This window comes from Mesoplodon densirostris, chromosome 7 (genome assembly GCF_025265405.1).
Source record: "Mesoplodon densirostris isolate mMesDen1 chromosome 7, mMesDen1 primary haplotype, whole genome shotgun sequence".
NCBI classification, from domain to species: Eukaryota; Metazoa; Chordata; class Mammalia; order Artiodactyla; family Ziphiidae; genus Mesoplodon; species Mesoplodon densirostris.
The window spans coordinates 38,739,155-38,758,058 of NC_082667.1; the positions used below are offsets into that span (position 1 = coordinate 38,739,155).

The 18,904-nt window shown below is 36.5% G+C and overlaps 1 protein-coding gene across 5 annotated transcripts in view; it reads left to right on the forward strand.

Annotated features, from left to right (window-relative positions):
• The first annotated feature begins 984 nt into the window (after nt 1–984).
• Nucleotides 985–18,904, forward strand: part of MTMR2 (myotubularin related protein 2) — a 121,326-nt gene continuing 103,406 nt past the window's right edge. For 2 of the 5 annotated variants that reach the window (XM_060103960.1, XM_060103963.1), the window contains exons 1-2: nt 2,445–2,523; nt 9,730–9,800. Coding sequence is in view for 1 of the 5 variants with exons in the window: in XM_060103962.1 (XP_059959945.1) it covers nt 1,223–1,302 (80 nt within the window). In the remaining 4 variants the exon portion in view is untranslated. Of the gene's footprint in view, nt 1,303–2,444; nt 2,524–9,729; nt 9,801–18,904 lie in introns of those variants that run through there. The other 3 variants (XM_060103965.1, XM_060103961.1, XM_060103962.1) reach the window with 3 other exon arrangements.

An 18,904-nucleotide genomic window follows, 5' to 3' on the forward strand; every position in this document is an offset into this window, starting at 1 on the left:
ATGGATTAATGCCAAAAGTGATTTTCCCCTTCAGACACTTCCAGACCACAGAGACTTTAATCCAACTCATAGTAGGACTGAAAGTTTCAGCTTCTGTTCTAGCGCCCTTTCTACAATGCTGGGCCAGGGGTGCAACGGAAATAGAATGATGAACATTAACTTTTTCCCTACCTGTTTTATACTTTCCCTATTACCCTTCCCATACCAATCACTTCCCTACTTCTCAGCCCTGCTTCCTATATCTTCCCCTCCTACAGCCACCATTTTTGAAGTTGTATTAGAAACTGTTGATATACATTAGTCCATTCCATCCTAACAACCCCTACGGAGACAGTAGTAATCCTACTTACATTTGAGTATTTTCTATGTATCAAGCATTATTTTAAGCATTTAACATGTATTAACTCATCTAATCTCTGAAGCTATTATTATTCCTATTTTAAAGATAAGGAAGCTGATATTCCATGCCTTGAATTACACTGCAAATAACTGGCAGAGGCAGGATTTGAATACATGACTAACTCTAAAGCAGCCTTTAATTATGATTTAATGAACAACTATTTAATCATTATTTTCAGCCCCTAATCCGGTGAACATTTTGCCATCTCATCTCTCATATCCGTATCCTTTACGCGTCCCTATGTTCTCTTCCTCCCTTCCTCATCCCCCAAGTCCCTCTGCCCCCTCATCCTACTGTTTGCCCACGTTCCTTTATTACTCTGTCCTCCCACTTTCCCTGACCTCCACATTCCTGTCACAATCTTCCCCGTCCTTAAGGTCCTTGTCTCTTTCTTCTCTTGAGACCCTCGTTCGTAATATTCCCTGCTTCCTCTCTCTTATTTTTAAAATGTCCCCTCCTTCCGCAGACTCCTGGTCCCTTCTGCCTTACGGAATCCCCTCCCCTCCGGTGCCGCCCCCTCTCTTTCCCATCGACCAGCGGAGGCACGGCGGACACAGCTGGCGCGGCGCGTTGGGGCGCGGGGGGTCACAGCGTGCGTGGCGCGTGGGGGGCGGGCGTCTGAGGGCGCCGCGGGGTCCTCCGGCTCCCCGGCAGCCCCCGCGCGCGGTGCAACCTGGGGGAACATGGCCGCTTCCGGTCTCCCTCCTGGGCTGGCGCGGGCCTGACCGCGGTCCCGGCCCGTCGCACTCCGCCCTCCGTTTCTCCAGCCCGGCAGCCGCGCAGGTCGCTGCAGGCTTTCTCTCCCGCTGCCTCCGCCGCGCCATGGAGAAGAGCTCGAGTTGCGAGAGTCTTGGCTCCCAGCCGGCAGTAGCACGGCCACCCAGCGTGGATTCCCTGTCCAGGTAACCGGGACGCCCAGGGCCTCGCCCAGCGTCCGAGGGGGATGAAGAGGGGCCGGGGCCTCGCTGGATGGTACCCCAGCTCGCCGCCTCTGTTTCCAGAAGACTGCCCCGGAATTCCTTCCTTAGGACTGGGAACGTCTTTATTTCTCTCTGGGGGTTAGAGGCTGGGAGAGAGGAGGTTAAAACTCACTGCTTCTTTTTCGGCTCCTCTACCTTTTGTATTCCGAGGTCGTTTTATCCGCGGTTGGGGAAGCCCCGGTTCATTACATTCTCTAATCTTTCATTACTTCTTAATTCATTTTTTGGATAGCCCTCCCCCCATTTCCTCCCTGCCTTTCTCTCTTGACCACTCTTTCCAAAATCATCCTCCAGTGTTTTTTCCATACGTCTTTAAGTCTTTGCTTTTTGGTTTCTTGCTGACTCTTTCCTCTCTTTCCCTTCGTTTCACTTATCTCTTTTACTATTTTCCTTACATTCTGATCTCCCCCCCGCCCAACTTTGCTTTAAAGTGTAAGTAAAAATACCCACCACTGTGCTTCTCAGGTCTGAATCTTCCAGATGAAAGTCATTGTTCCCGAGTAACTAATGAGTGGTAGTTTTCTTCCTTCTTGGGCTACCGGTTCTCCAGGTTATTTCTCTTGTACCAGATGCGATTTTGAGGAGGACTTTACTATGCAGCTTTGCAGAGAGCTGTTGTGAATGTTAACTACACGTGTTTCAGACGCAGTTTTTTTCCTTTGGTTTTAAAATAATGATTTAAAATTTTATTAAGAAATAATTGGAAGACCTGTATTTGTTATATGGCCACAATGAAATCAGGTTCTTTTCCATTGAAAAATAGTCTAGTTGTTATTAGAGAGTTACTAGATACTAAACCGCTGTGAAAACACGCTATTTTCATTTTTTCCTGTGAATAAATTGAAGTTGCTTTGTCTCTTTTAATTCATTTTGGATTCTGCTAGATATGGGTGATACTGCCATTTTTTTTCCTGTTGCTGTTCGGGACCTCACTGGGAAATCATTAGCTGATCCCACCGTTCTAAATTAGATTCTCTTAAATGCGTTCATAGCAACCTGCCCACGCTTTGTTCAGAGTCCTTAACAAGCACAGTGTAATTGTTGGTTTAATTGTCTTCTCTACTAGGCTATAAGCTACTTGAGGACAAGGATCGTATTCATCTTCATATCACCAGCATTAAACAGAGACCCTGCCTGTCAGAGGTGCTTAATAAATGTTTTTTTTTAAATTTGTATATTGAGTTATCCAGGAGAGAAGAATTTTTCTTTGTGTTTGATTATGTACAGTGTACATTTGTTTCACGTATTTTTTAGGTTTATGTTTATTACTTGGAAATTTAGAAAGCTGGGATTTACACTCAGCTGTAAAATCATTCAGAAAACAGGTTGGAAAATTACAATTTTATGGGAGAATTACAAATGACAACTATGGCTCAGGATAGATTGTAAAGAACAAAAATGAGGCAACTAGTAATCTCATCCAAGGGAGAGGATTTGGGACCACAGGAGGCAGCATAGTGTTGTTAGAAAGAAAGTACTGGAAGTCAGGAGGCTCAGGCTCTTTTAAAGTCCTAGGCTCAGCTAGTGATTTGGCCTGTATCATTTAACCTTTCCGTTCTGCAGTTTTTTCATCTTTTAGAAATAAGGGGGTTGATCTAGAAAACCTGTAAGGTCCTTTGGAGCTCTAAAATTCTTTATCTTAATGATAATACTTGATGATAATAACCTTTGTTATGAATTTTTGCAATTACACTAAATAAATGTCTGTTAGTATTACAAACTAATGTACCTACCTGTGCCACTTAAGCACAATTATTTTCTAAAAAAAAAAAGCCCAGCAACTTTAAAGTTTATATATATATATATTTTTTTAACTTCTTAATGAAACATTATGTTACATATGAATTTGAGAAAATTAAGAACTTGAATTTTGACTAGAGTATGTTAGCTTCATCCCCTCCAGACAAAAATATAAGTATGACTCTACTTTCACAGGAAAATGCCAGCTTTCATTCCTCTTCTCTAGAAGGTGGATAAATAACATTTATTGATTGTCTACTGTATACAGTCCACCCTGCTAAATTCTTTCATATCTTTTATTTCATGAATCATTACACCTGTTTGTGGCATTCTCTTTAATCAACATTATAGAAAGCTGCATTGTAGACACTTGTTAGAAAGCCTAATTTTAAACTTAATTTAGGGTAACAGTCACAGATGATTCTAGTACACAGGGGACGGGGGTGGACAACTGTGGTTATAAAAGCAATGTTAAGTGGCTACCCAGATTAAGTTTATTACTTTTGTTAGCCTATAATAAAGCAAAATATTGGTGTTTGAACTGTATTATCTCAGCCTTTTGCAGAAATCTCACCCTTAAATTGTAGTTATGCTTTTGTTTTTTACAATTAGGAAATTTTCATTTTCAAATTTTCAATTAGGAAATTGCGTTGTGAAATTGTTTTGATATCTCCTGTAGAATAATAGTTAAGAATACTGTTCAGTGTGTTACAGATTGTCTTTTACACATTTGATTAACAAATTTCTGCTGAGTTTAGTTCCAAGGAAAATTGTTTATGCAAAAAATTATATTTCCTATTTGTTTGAAAATGGAAACCATTAATGCATCTTCAATTTGGCAAAAGACTTAAGTCAGATTTATAACTGAAGTTGGTAATATACTCATCTTTAATTTCTTCAAGTACTTCTGTTAGATGAATTCAGTTTAAATATTATGTTTAAATGTGTTAATTTGTAAAATGTTTTACACTTCTGGGAAGTAGGAAGAATATAAATCTGAAAAATAGTACTGTAACCTATGTGGTTACCCATTGTTTTTTGGAAAATGACACACTCCATTTAAGTTGGGTGACTGGCTCTTGTGGGATCTGTAGTTCACACTAAGCATATATCGAATCTTGATATCTATATATCTACTGTCTATGTATCTATAAATCTGTAGTCAGCTCAGAATTGCTCTTGCTCTAGCTTTGCCTTCTAGGTCATCATAGGCCTGATATCTTTGGTCACAGAAGAACAGTTTCATTCTTAATATGATATTCACATAGCAGTTTCCTAATCAGCTGTATATGATTAGGAATTACGTCATCTTGCATCCTTAAAAAAAAGTAGTTTTCTTTGGTGAGTCCTGCTTGGTATTGTCTACTTCAGTGAGCTGTTCAGCACCTCTTGTATATCCTGCTATTGTCCATTCATCACACATGTTCTGCCCCACAGAGAGAGAGAGTTGTGAAAAAATTCACTTCACACTGTTCATCTGGCTGTATTCCATAATTTTCTTCTTGTTGGTTTTGCTCTGATTCTTGTGTAGGATATTGATAAAACAATACTGTAGGCTGGATATGGTAGCTAGGGTAGGCCTGAGCCTTAGAATTGTAGAAGTTACACAGCAGAATTTGATACTATATTGGTACTATTCTGCCTTCTTAGTCTGGTTTTCCATTTGGTACACTGTTATGAAATGTACTGCTTAAGTGAGTTTCTTTGATTACTTTTTACAGTGCATAATCACATGCTAATATATCTAGTGCTGAATATGTGCCCAGTGAATGATTGAATAAAGAAATGTTGACTGAATGTTCACCACTTGTCTTATTTGCTGTTTCTATTCAAAGAATTAAAAAGGGTTTTCTTAGGTGGATTTGGCCTGTAAAGTCACAACTTCAGGTTCAAGCTGGGAAGGTACCCTTGCATGAAGCCTCTTGACACCCTGAGCTATTTTATTGTCTGCATTATCTTTTCTGTGCCCACTCCTGTATGTCTTCACAACATTGTTTCCTTAGCCTACCGAATTGATTACTTTGGTCTCTTTCTCTCTAATTTATTTTTTGTCATTTTATTTAATGTATATTTCTTTCATCCTATATATATATATATCCTCATTTTCTAATTACTCTGGGCACCACTTGTTTGTCTCAGATGATTTTGGGTTATCAGTTGATTTCTAGTCTGTATATTCATTAGTATTTATGAACATTCTGTATTTACATTTAACTTAGATTAAAAAAAATCAGAGGGGAGGTGCACATAATGTAATAAAAAAAGTAGCTCCAACTAATTAGATTTTTGAATTGCATGTCTTCCTTAAAATTATCATCATTCGAAAACAGTAGATCCTGGATTTCTGTTTCCATGAGTTTTGATGGTACTTATAGCCTGAAGAGGTAGGAGAGTTTTTAAGATTTCTAAAATATTTTGTCATAAGGTCTCATTTATAGTTTCAGCCCCAAGGTTACTTAGAGGTGATGTAAGTAGGAAATATCCTTTTAGGTTGTTTTTTCAGTAGTGGTAATGGATTTGTATCCAGTCACACATTCTTACCAATACTCCTTTTGACTCTTGGCATGTCTTCTGAGGCAGCTGGCCTGATTGGTGGTAGAAACTATAGCTACAGAACAAAGTGAAGCTAATAGGTTGAATCTCCAACCTTGGCCTTATTATTAACACCTTGCATCAGACATTGAACATTTTGGTAGCCTAAAAATTACTTATTTTGGGTTTCATTATAACAGGACCCTAAAAGAACCTTAAAGTTCTGTTAGATAAGATCCAGTATTCTTGTGAACTAATCAGTAATTGTATATATTTTTCTGGAAGAACATTTAAATTACTTACCAATCAAAAGTATACAAGTTAATACTAAAGCTGAGACTGGGTCCTGTGTATGTTTTATTCTTTCTACCTTATGCTATCATCAGTAGTCTTCTATTAATATAGGTCAGTAATTCCAGGACAGTAGCATCAGCATCCCTTGGGAATTTGTTAAAATACAGATTTCCTGGGCCTACCTCAGGTCTAACTGAATCAAAAACTTTGGGGGTGGATTCCACAGTTTGTATTTTAGCAAGACCTCCAGGTGATCCTGATGCATGCTGAAGTTTGAGAACCATTGTCTTGGGTCTTTTCCTGATTGTTGCCTAGTAACTCCATCAATATTAGTTGAAATGGTCTAGGTTAAGGTCTGTGTTAGAACTACTATAGCCTATTAGTTAGAGCACTTTTGTAAAAATATTGACTGAAGTAGTGAGAGGTAAAAGTCATCTCTTGTGGATTTATTATGTCTCGCTTTTTGGAAATTTCCTGAACTCTTCTTTCGTAGCCACAAGAAAGAACACCAAATCAAGAATATATGTTTTAGGCTTTTCTTAAAAATAGATCCTTGGTGAGATGCGTTAGTGGTAACATACATATTAAAAAAGTATTATAAAGAATTCCAGGAGGCCATCACCTGAACCAATAAAGGATTATGCCCAAGGGAAGGAAATAACCCAGATACAGATGTTCAGTAAGCAGTGAGTTTATTTTGGAAAGCTGCCAGTTAGTGCTATTGTATTCAAATTCATCAGGGACAAAGGTTGCATGTGATTCAGGACTTGACAATTCTCTAGATTAGTATAGAATATTTTCTCTTTTTAAAGGAAGGAAGTTTTGAATAGGTAAAGCACTTGCCATCTCTTGGTCTACTCTATAATTTAGTTAAATCAGTGGATAGGATTAAAACTATTGAGAGGTGATATGGATAGGGAGTGATTTTATAAGCCTGCATTCCACAGGAAGTCAGGTTAAAAACGGAACTATATAAAATGAAAAGATACAAGGTTCTTAAAATTAAAGGGACTAGAGAAGATGCCCTCTTAATGAAAATAATAACCTCAGTTCCCTTTCTTGTAGCTTTATTACACAGAACTGATTGTGCTTATCCCTCTTAATGTGTTTCTCTATATATACCCATGTTGTCATCACTATAGACCACTAATGAACAAGCCTCATAATTCTTCTCCTGGCCAAGTACATAGTACCCATGCAGTAATTGCTGATGAACTTTACTTCTTTCAAAGACTCTTTACTGGATGTGATTAACTCTTGACCTCTTTAAGTACCTCTTAGTCTAGATTAAATAAGGGCAAATGCTATGTTTTCAATATAATAAAAATTAACTTTTAAAATGTTTCAACCTATACACTTCAAAAAAACCTAAATACACTTACTTGGAAAACTCTTCTTTATTATGTTTTTAAAGTTAGGATTTAGGTTTAGAGTATAACAGAAAATCCAAACTAACAGTGGCTTAAAACAGATAATTTTGTGGGGTTTTTCCCCCCACGGTAAAAGCCCAGAGATAGTTAATACAGATCTGATATAGTGGATATAAAGTATCAAGGACACAGACTCTTTCTAACTTAGTATATGTTACATTCCAGTGTTACCTCAAAAACTGAAATTGCTATTGCAATGCTTTACCCATTGGATCTTCATTAGTCGAAAGGAAGGAGGAAGGGAAGAAGAAAGGCATGTTCCTCTATGTAAAGGATACTTTTTTTTGAAGTCACATACCACCTTTAAGCTTACATCCAGTTGGTCAGATCATGGTCCCATGGCCATACCTAGCCACAACGGAGGCTAGAATACGTAGTCTCTTCTGGGATGCTTTTTTCTGAGCTGGAAATTGGAGGTCTATCTCTAAGGAGAGAATGGGTATTGGAGATAGCAGCTTCTTCCACGTATACAAATAAATCATCTTAAAGCAGGGAAAATATTTTTCAGTTCGAGTGTACAACACTTAATTTATGCCAAAGACATTCTTAGATTTGCCTGCAATGACCATAGTAGAAAATGCCTGGAAAGAGAGAGCTGATATATCGTAGCAGACCAAAAACGAGAACTGTATCTTGGAATGCTCTAAACTCTTGAGTTTTTAAGCTTTTTACTTTTTTTTTTGTTTGTATTATCTTGGGCCAGATTTTTATAATCTTAATCTAGGACCATAAAATAAAGGGGATAGACTTATTAATTGCCAGGTCATTAAGTGAAAGGCAAATAGAAATCAGATGAGGAATGATCAGCTATGTTATTTCATTTGAAGAGCTCAAGGAGTTGCCTGGTAAAGTAGTGGTGGTGTGAGGATGATGGCCTACACTGATTACTTCTCTGCAGTTTGGCGTTCATTTCCAAGCCATGTATCCATGTGTTTTATCTCCCCCTAGAATATTGCATCAGGTCGTACTTAGGTATTTTCTCTCATTTTAGTTCAAAAGCTTTGGTCTTCATAAGAGAAATAAAGCAGGCCATTTTGGGTCATGTTAATTTATGAATGTTTTTGCCAGTATCTTGTGTTTAGTTTTATATCTTCAACCTAAAGGTTAGATTGAAAATTCAGAGAACTCAGTGTTTTATGCATTTTTGTGTCATCTAACTTAAATACTAAGATTTTAAGCATGTAGTGTCAAACAGAAGGCGTTTAATCATTTGGGGATAAGTAGAGGGGGTAGAGGAGGGTAGAGGAGTCTCTTCTGGGCTGATACAGCATTATTCATTGTGCTCATAGGGTTTAATAGGCATGAGTTACAAATATATCCATCTCCTTTCTTAACAGAATTGCCATTACTGAAAACAGCAAGTGAATAGTTGTTCAACTAGGACAACTTAGGAGGTTAGGAGGTTGTGTATTAGCAAAAGGTGTAATAACTTTCGCTGATGATGGGCTAGTGAATATGAGCCTTAATTTTCTTGAGTTGAGCCAGGAAATGCAGCAAAGATCAAAAATAAAATTTTAATATGTTATGAATGTCCTCTGTTACTAGTATTGGATGATACTCTTCCATTTTAACCAAAGGCAGTACCTAAAAATATGAACATCTGAGATAAGCTTTGCTTTTCAAGTGGTAGAAAGTTGTTGTAGTAAGCAATTAATAGTATTAATATCAACAGTTCCAATAATAATAATATAAATAATAGCACTTAACATTTATTGACTGCTTACTATATGCTAGGCATAGTGGTAAATCCTTTATATGCATTTTCTCATATAATCCTCATAACTGTATAAAATAAACAGTATTACTGTTTCCATTTTACAGATGAGAAAACTGAAGATTAGGGAGAGCAGTTTGACATTTGAACCCAAGTCATTTTTAACTTCAGAGTCTCTGTGCTGTAATGAACTCATCATACCTGATGATCTGGTGCCCCAGCTCCAGGGCAAAACTTGGTAGTTAAGGGCAGTCCCAGGGCAGGTCAGTTGGGTTGTCTTGATGAGGAAATGAGTTTCCTTGACCAGCTGTACTGCTGAGCAGGAGAAGGATAAGGTACACAATACATTAGTGAGTTCAGAATGTCCATCTTTGGAGAGAATTTTCTCTAGCTTTGAATGTTTTTTCTTCTGACAGAAAATAGGATTTTTTTTTCTTTGCCTGATGATTAAGAGGATAGTATCGTTTTCATTCAGAAAAATAGTTTTACATTTTGAACATCAGATAAATAAAAAAGCAAGTAAACATGATGCCTCTTCCCAACCCTCCCTCCCCTGTAGGCTTCACAGAATACTTTAGAATACTTTACTGTAGGGTTCCTTATCTGAATTCCCCTAAGTTCCTTTGTGTTTGTTTACAGTTAATGTGTTAAGAGCCATTGACATTTGAAGATCATCAGAAGTGAAGATAAAACATCTCAAAAATTATAATGTAAGTGCATGGGAAAATGGAAATAAAAAATGGACAGAAGGGAATATTGCCAACAATATTTCTGCAATTCATATATTACCCCAAATGCAATTTATGCATGTGACTAACCAGTAACTTCAAACTTTAGTCCCAATTCCAAGTCCTAGTTCTTAAAATTCTGTTCTCTTCTACCTAGGGAAAACAGTCACTAAGTTTTAGTCATCAGTAATTTTCCATTAGGATTCTTTTGGCTTCCATGTACTGTTTTTTGCTTTTTTTCTCCTTAGTACTTTGCACTTTGACAAGGGCTGATGTTGTATTTAAAATTGTATGTGTGTAGAGACTGAGGTCTTCGCTTTCTAGCTGCTGATGTATGTTTTGCACAGTTTTAATTTTACTATCATTCTGTATGTTTCTTAGGCAGAACTATGACCAGTAAGCTAGCTAGCCTCCTCCCTGCCTTCCCTTCTGTCTTTACCAGCTCCCTTCCTTCCTTTCTTACTCTCTGTATTTGTTTAACATAGATTATGTCCTGTATATTGAGCTAGATCCAGAATTCCTAAGACCTTGTTTCTGAAATAAGTTATGTCACCTTGTTATGTCATATTTTTATACAGTTGGTGCATTAGAGATCATGTAGTTAATTTCTCAAGTGTGGCTGAGGCCCGCCTGCACATTTCAGTCACTTGTGGTGCTTGGTGAACACTTAGCTTCCTGGGTTCCAGGCCAGACATTCTGAATCACTGGGAGTGGGCCCAGGAGTCTCTACTTAAAGTGAGAACCCTACCGATCCAGTTACTTTTTGGTTTCTAGTACAGCTGTATAAGTTTCCAGTTGAGGGAACAGACCTAGAGAAGTTTAATAACTTTACCCAAAGGCACCATAAGTGTTAGAAGGCCAGGAATGGTTGGTGGTGTTTTCTCCAAAGTCACGGAGCTATTTAGTGCCAGATGTGATCTGCTGACTCCTAGACTTCAAGTCACGTTGTGGGTTTTATTAGGCCAGACAGCGTATATATATAAAATCATAGGCAGTTCATCACTGTTCCTGAAAAAAGTAACTAAAAAAATAACTGAAGAACATCAACTGTTTGTTTCTTCATCTTTAGTGAGATATATGACTGGTTCTGATTTTGAAATCACTGGGGTTGGGGGGAACCCCTGGTAGTCCAGGAAGAGGAAAAAACCTTTTATTCCCCCCATGGCACTATCCCTACTTGGTCTTTAAATTTTATGCTTTTGAAGAGGAAGGATCTGATTTCCTTTTTGAATGATGGGTAGCTAGCATAGTGCTTTGCAAATAGTAGGTGCTTGATAAATAGTATGAACAGGTTACTGTTAAAACTTTGTTTTTTTCCTTTGTTTGTTTCCTTTGTTGTTTTCCTTTGTTTTTTTCCTTTGTATTCTATAAGCTACTATCAGGCGTGGTTTTATTTGCTTTGTACAGAAGCTGATACTTTGTATACCAAGCCAGAGACCTTAAATAATTGAAGTCATTTATATTTATGATACTCCATTGTTGTAGTTGATATTCACAATATCTCTCAGGGACTAAATTATTCTAAAGTATTTTCTGAACTATATGTATTTGAATTAATTTTAGTGTTGTATGTGTATTTATATTGTATTGTGTATGGTATATTGATAGTTACTGAATGTAACCTTACATTAGTAAATGTCGTTATCCAGTTTTCTTTGAAATATTCTGTGATTCTCAAATTAACGACTGAGTTTAACTATAAAATGCTATTATTCAATTTTCCGGAAATTTTTGGACATGTTTTAACTGTAAGATTTTTAAAAAGACATTTTAAGATCACTTATTCATTTCTAATAAGCTGTATTTTTGTAATTTAAAATTTTCTTCCCATGAAATATTTTTTTTTTGCTCTTTTTGTAACCACAGACTTAAAATTGTAAATATGGTTGTTCTAAAAAGGAGTCTTATCATGCAGTATAATTCCTTCATTGTATTCCTTGATACTTTCTTAGGCCTGTGTTTTTTAGTTCGGATTCTACTTCTTAACTATGACTCTGGATGAGTCCCTTGATTTCTCTGAGCCTGATTCCCTTATCTGGAAAAAGGGTAAAATGATACTTGCTGTCCTATTTTTACAGAATCGTTGTGAGAACTAAATATGATGATTTATGTTGATGACAATAATTTAAAAGAATAGTTAATGCCTGTGTAGTGTGTACTATGTAGTAGGCACTGTTTTCAGTATTTTACATCTATTCATTTAATTCTCATAACAGTCCCGTGAGGTATAAGCATTATCATTATCCCCACTTTCTAGATGAGGAATCTGAGGCACAGAGAGGTTAAGTAACTTCCTTGAGGTCACAACAGGGTGGTAGAACCAGAATTTAGTACCAGGCAGTCTAGCCCCAGAGTTGGTAATATGTATGGAAGATAAATGTGTATGAGAGCTCTTTGACATTTGTAAAGGGCTATGCTAATGTTAAGTATTACTATTCTAAAAGTACTTTAAAAGAGAGATGTTTTCCTCAACCTTTTTATACAGGTAGAGGAAAAAAAGGCAAAAACAAGCAAGAAAAAACAACCAGCTTAATCTGGTAAAGAGAGATAGTATTCAAAATTAAGGCGGGATAAATCGCGGAATGATGCCAATACATTAGATTTTTAATTTAACCATTCCAGGCTAGGAAAAGGAAGAGATGTTGAATGCTCTTATTTTCCTACAAAATGTTTTAGTGAGTGCAGGACAAAATAACATAAAACACCTATGTCAGCTTCACTTATATGACTGAAGTTTGTACAGAAAAGTTATATCTCATTATGCTGATGGGGTTGTGACCAATTAATAGTAATAATTTGTTTTTCTCTGTCTTGGGAAAACAAAATGTCTGTCTAGATAGCCTAAAGAATGGATATGTGACTTCATGGTTTTAATAATGAATTCAGATTTGCATGATGGAACGAGAAAATTACATGCAAGGTCATTTATCAAAGCATGAATTCCCCGTGTGTTTTCTATTATTTGTCCAGGTAAAAGTGTTTGTTGAGCAAGCATTTACAGAATAGGTCAACTCTCCTCTTTTTAGTGTTTCTGCCCTTATACTTCAATTTGGATGGAAGTGTTCATTTCTAAAAGGAAATGCAATTTCAGTGTAGTGTGCTTTGAGCTCTAGTCTTTCAACTTTCAGTTTAGTGCCACATTTTTCTCAGCCAAATTGCTAACTTTTCCTCTCTAGGCTACTTATGAATCCATGTGAGTTTTAATTTCAGCTCTCATCAGAGTTTGAATCAGGATTTTTGAAGGGGTTCTGAGAAACTCTTTTAAGGAGTTGCTGAGGGTGTTGGGATTGGTGCTGGGACTGAAAGTCCCTCCTCCTGTCCAATTCTCACCCCATTCCCCATGGACACACTCATTTTGGCTAGAATACTTAGGCTTTTACCTATTTATTTATATTTCCAGGTAAGATCTTTGAAGAAATAATACTCTGCAGAAGAAAAACATGTATGTAAACTATTTCTATACACCTGGTTTTTCATACTTTCTGTTGCATTACCAAGTAATATGCCCTAACTTTTAGTTAGGGAAATGTAGTTGATAGACCTGAAAATAAAATAATACAAATTAAACTGTATCCAAGGTCATGTGTACCTCAGAACCTAGGGATTTTCCAGACTAAGTGCCAACATGCACTGCACCAGCTGTCTCAGAGTTCAGATCCCCTTTGTTCTCAGAAGAATACAAAATGTAGGCTCTCATCTGTCAATCAGATGCCATGATGATAAGATCACTTATGTCATCTCTTTTATACTATAGATTGGTTAAGTTAAGAAATTCAGGTTTCTGGTGTAGCATTTAAAAAAAATAATTACTATAAGCTGTAATTAATTTGTTTGGGGGAGTTGTTTTTCTATTTTGGAGATCCTGCAAATATTCTGACAATACGTCTTTTGTATCTTAAGTGCTTTATACACACTGCAGGCCTTTTTTTTTTTTTAATAAAATTTCCAAAAGAATGACTAATAGAGCATGAACAGTGCTTATGCACTGTAGTCCATTGTGTAAGTATTGACAGCAAAGTTTGCATTTCTAGAAAAGCTCGTTCACAGTCAGAATATAGAATACATTCTTTAATGTTCTTGGGCAAACATGCTATGTATGTGCTCAGGACATTACTTACAGGAGAATACTTTTTTGAAAAGAACCTTTTCTTTCCATGGAATACTGAAGAAAAATTGAATTGGCAGTAGGAGTGAAGCAGTTTAAATAAGGCAAGTGATTTAAATCTTATTGTAATGATTATAGTCAGTAATGACTGGAAATAAAAGAAATTAAATCCTTGGGAAGCATTTGTTTACTAGGATATATGGAAAGATAGGTGACTTGTTTCTAGGTTGTTTTGAATTAAGAGTGTAAAATGTTGGTATGTTTATCTGCATCCCTAATTTTCAGACACACTTTTTCACTTTTGCTAGAAATGTTTTTATGGGATTTTGAAATGTTAAATCAGGAGAACTAAGAGGAGTATAACTATATTTTTGGCATCTTTTAGTGCTTGAATTTTATTTTTCTGTTCATTATTGTGAAATACCACCAGTGTTGGTGCAGTTGACAATAAACTAATGTTAATTCCATTTACAGTCCAGCAAACCAGCAGAGTCAAAGAGGGTCAGTGCTTTGCTAACAGTTACATTGAAAAATACTGGTGATGGAATTGGTTTTGTGATTGAAGCTTTGGGCCAGTCTTCTGCTTGAATCTATCAGAAGTTACACAGGATGCATGTATGCACGTGTGTGAGGGTGTGTGTGTGAGTGTATGTGTATAATATGTACATATTTATATATATTAAAAAATTTTCCCCTTGATATTTGTGCTTAGTATTCAGTGATTCGTCCATTAACTAAAACTTTTTTTTTACGTTTAAAAGTTTATACGTTTAGTTATCTTAGTCAAATGAAGATATTTTACAGCGTACATCTGAGTGAAACATACTTTTAGGGCCAAGGGCTTTGCTTCATTTTAATTTAATTAGTGGGTTCCTTTTTAAAAGGAAACCCTTATTTCTGATTTCATACTGTTTTCCTTTCTGACAAGGGTACTCTTGTATTTCCACGATGCTATTCGTTGAACGCTTTCTACCAGTTAAGTATTTAGTACGAATTGCTTTCTACAGGTCATGTTTTTTATCCTTACTATGGTCTTAATAAGATACCATTACCTTATTTTATAAAGAAAGAAGTTAGATTAAGTAACTTGCTTGAATTATTACTTGCTAAGCTGGAAACCAAGTCCCTGTGACCCTGCAGCTCATATTTTCAGCTACTGAGCACTTCTGCATCTGTGCTCTGTGCTTTGTGTTCTCTTCTGTGTTTCCATTGTGTCCTTTATATCCTTTCAGTCCCACATTTTACTATTATGAGATACTTAGATATCCAGCATCTTCCTTAGACCATAAGTCCCTTGAAGAAAATGAATCCGTTTTCAACACTGTCCCCAGTACATGATACATTGGTGATGTCAGTAAATGTCTATGAGAGGGGAGGGTATGAAATAGGAGACTTAGGAAGTTCCTGCCCCGCAAATGGGGGGGGAAGAGTGTGAAGAGCCAGAGGGAAGATGGCTAAGAGGCCTTTAGTGGAGGTAGAGATTCTTAGTCTCCATCCTTGAAGGAAGCTGAGGGGTACTTTGAGGCATGGGAATATTTGGAATTGATAAGTGACCCCTGCTCTCTGGAGACAGATTTTTCTGCCTTTGCAGCATTACCAGGGATGCTTGTAAGTTCAGTAGTATTGAGGCAAGAAATACTTTTGTAGTAGGTACCAAAATTCATTTGTTTAGACATAATTGTCATAATTAGCAAGTTTTTAGCCTGATTAATTCTCAGGAATAAGTATAACTTAAAAAAAATCTAACTGAAACAAACAAAAAAATTGAAAAGTGGAGAGTACCTTATTTAATACTATATATTTTGGAAAGCATATAAAGAGTAATTTCTATCTTCCTACCAATAAATAGTTTGTATAACTCTGTTCGCCTAAATGCTACACTTTGAAATAGTAGAACTTTTGAGACCAGAAGGGTGGAACATTGCTCTTAGGAATAGTGTAGCAAGGGAAAAAGATATTCTGTTGCAATAACAACAGACCAGTAAATGTGTGGGAAAGACTAAGAGTCAGATGATGGGATTTCTGTTTTGATCTTGTGGTGGAAAGAAAACTGCATCACTCTGGCTGAGATAGTGGCAGGACTATTGAAAAATAGTATGACTAGTGCTGTCCTGTATTATGCCTCTCTTAGTCACTATAAAGCTAAGTTCTGTTCTTCTATAGGTATGTATGTATGTTCATTTGGTTATTTCGTGGAGCCAGAAGTTAACATTTAAATACTATTGACTTGATTCCTTTAAATTAGGAATAAAGAGAATAATATAGTCTAGGGTAGAATAAGAAGTGGGTTAAAGAGGGGAGTTCTACTGAGAATGGTTTCTCATTTACAATGGCCATGGCTCTGCAAATTTGGATAAGCACATCTGAGAATGTAAATTGTTTGCATGTTCATATAATCTTTAACTGGTCTTCCAAAGGATTATACAATGGATCAGAATTTAGAATATAATGCAGTTTTATTCTGAGGTATTTTGAGCCTCCTGAGAAAAGCAGTCTACATATGAATAAGTATAAAGAATAATTAGTATTAGTAACAAGAGTATTCTACAGTGCTGGTTATATTTTTATCAGTTTTCTGGCTTTTGAGAAAATATTCTCTCTATAACAACTTTATTAATTTCTAAAATGTGTGTTTAATTTATACTTTTTTTTTGGACATAGCACACTTTTCTAAGTACAGACATTACTGCTCTTGAGGGCAGAAATTGTTTGGCCTACCCTTGAGGTATTATGATTGTTTTTGTTCCAAAGTACACTTACCTTTCCATTATTCTGAACCTCATTAATAACCTGCAGGTTATCCAGGGCCAGGGAATGTTGTATTTATTTATGGCTTAGGTATTTGAACCTTGTCAGTGGTTTTTTGTACCTCCATTAAAGGATTTATAGGAACAGAATGATTATAATTGGATACTATTTCTTAATAACAATTCTGATAAAAGGTTTGGGCAGAAAAGTGCCCACACTAATTGAAAATGAATAAAATTTCACGATGTTGCTGCTGTGTGACAGCCTTTTTATAGGGAAAGTTTATGCAGTATACATAAGAAATAATATTGACGGATAAGTCTTTGAATCACATTTTCATATGGGACAATAGTTTATTTCTATGTATGTATGCATGTGTGTGTATAAGAGGGGAGAGTTGGAGGCATGATGACTATCAAGAACTGAAAGGGATATTAAAAATGGTAAAATCCAGGCTTCCCTTGTGGCGCAGTGGTTGAGAATCTGCCTGCTAATGCAGGGGACACGGGTTCGAGCCCTGGTCTGGGAGGATCCCACATGCCACGGAGCAACTAGGCCCATGAGCCACAACTACTGAGCCTGCGCATCTGGAGCCTGTGCTCCACAATAAGAGAGGCTGCGATAGTGAGAGGCCCGCGCACTGTGATGAAGAGTGGCCCCCGCTTGCCACAACTGGAGAAAGCCCTCGCACAGAAACGAAGACCCAACACAGCAAAAATAAATAAATTAATTAATAAACTCCTACCCCCAACATCTAAAAAAAAAAATGGTAAAATCCAGTTTAGCAAATATTTCCAATAGTTAGAACCATAACTCTTCATTTGTAATCCTAGAATTTTATCTCTAGGATTTTTATGCTCTGAATCATAGAACCTTAGATTTGAACTTTGAGACCATCTTGTATAGCAGCTCCACCCCTCAGGTCTTCCTTAAGACTTGAATGTCATCATTCACAAAGCTCTCACTTACTCAACACTTCCTGCTCCATTTTGGAGATCACTCTCATCAAAGAAAAGAGGCATTGGGTACAGGAAATGACCCTTTTGGTAGCCTGTCAATTAAATGGAATATGGATAGTGGAGAATGATCGCTTAGTTTGGAACCATAGTTGTATTTCTCATTTAAGCATACATTTGGAAAAATCCTTTTTGTCATTGAGGGCAGGTGACATTTCATGATTAAATCAGATACTATGGAATGGTTATAATTTAATTTGAATAGTAACACCACAATTCTTTTTATCTTGACTCTTTGAAATCACTCTGTGAAACTGTTATGAAACTAATGGTCATTAAAAAAATAGTATTTGGACCATGAACCTGTGACTCTCTTATGTCATCTTTTCATTTGTGTGCCCAAATTCTATCCAATTTGGCTTTTGTCAAAAATAAGATGATGTGATTTTTTTTTTTTGGACATCTGGTGACTTTTTCACGAGTCTTTTACTGTTTGTCATGATAGATTTGATCATCTCAAATATAAATAGACATTTATTTAATGTCTTTTCCTATAAATCAGTTATTCCTTTAAATTATTTTAGTGTAAATAGGTCTGGCTTACCATTTTAAATATAATGGATATGTCCTAAATGCTAATCTCGAAGGAGCTCTGATTTTTATTTGGGAAGTTTTCTTGGTACATAAGCATTTATTTTGTACGTTTTACCTAACTAGAAAATGTAAGCTTGCTTGAAAACATTAGCAAAGAACTGTAAGAAATAGCTGTGACTCAAAGGTGAATGTGATGAGGGGGGTATATATCCAAGGAGTCATCCAGGAGGAATGGTGTTAATGTGGAAAGTCTTCCTGAGAAGATGTCTTCTTTCTTAGATAGCCCCATGTATATCTTAAACATTTTCACAGTAACTTCATTTTCCATATTTTAGTACATTATCAGTTGTTGGATGCTGGTCCCTCCCCGCCCCCCTTAGTAGTGGTGTTTATATATAAAAAAATCTTAATGCTTAGATAGCATTTTCACATCATTTTAGAACTATCCAGTGAGATAAGAACAAGTATCAGTATTTTTATCCCTACTTTGCAGTATGAAATTGAGGCCCTGAGAGGCTAAATGACTTTCCATGATTTACGACACCTAATTTTCCTTTCTCTTCTTGTAGCTTAAACTACATGTCCTAGTTGGGGTGAGAGAATAGTTTGTGTGTTAGCATCCTCCAAAGTGTCCCATGCTTCATACTGTGAAGGTGCTTTGCAGTATGGTTACTTATAATAAT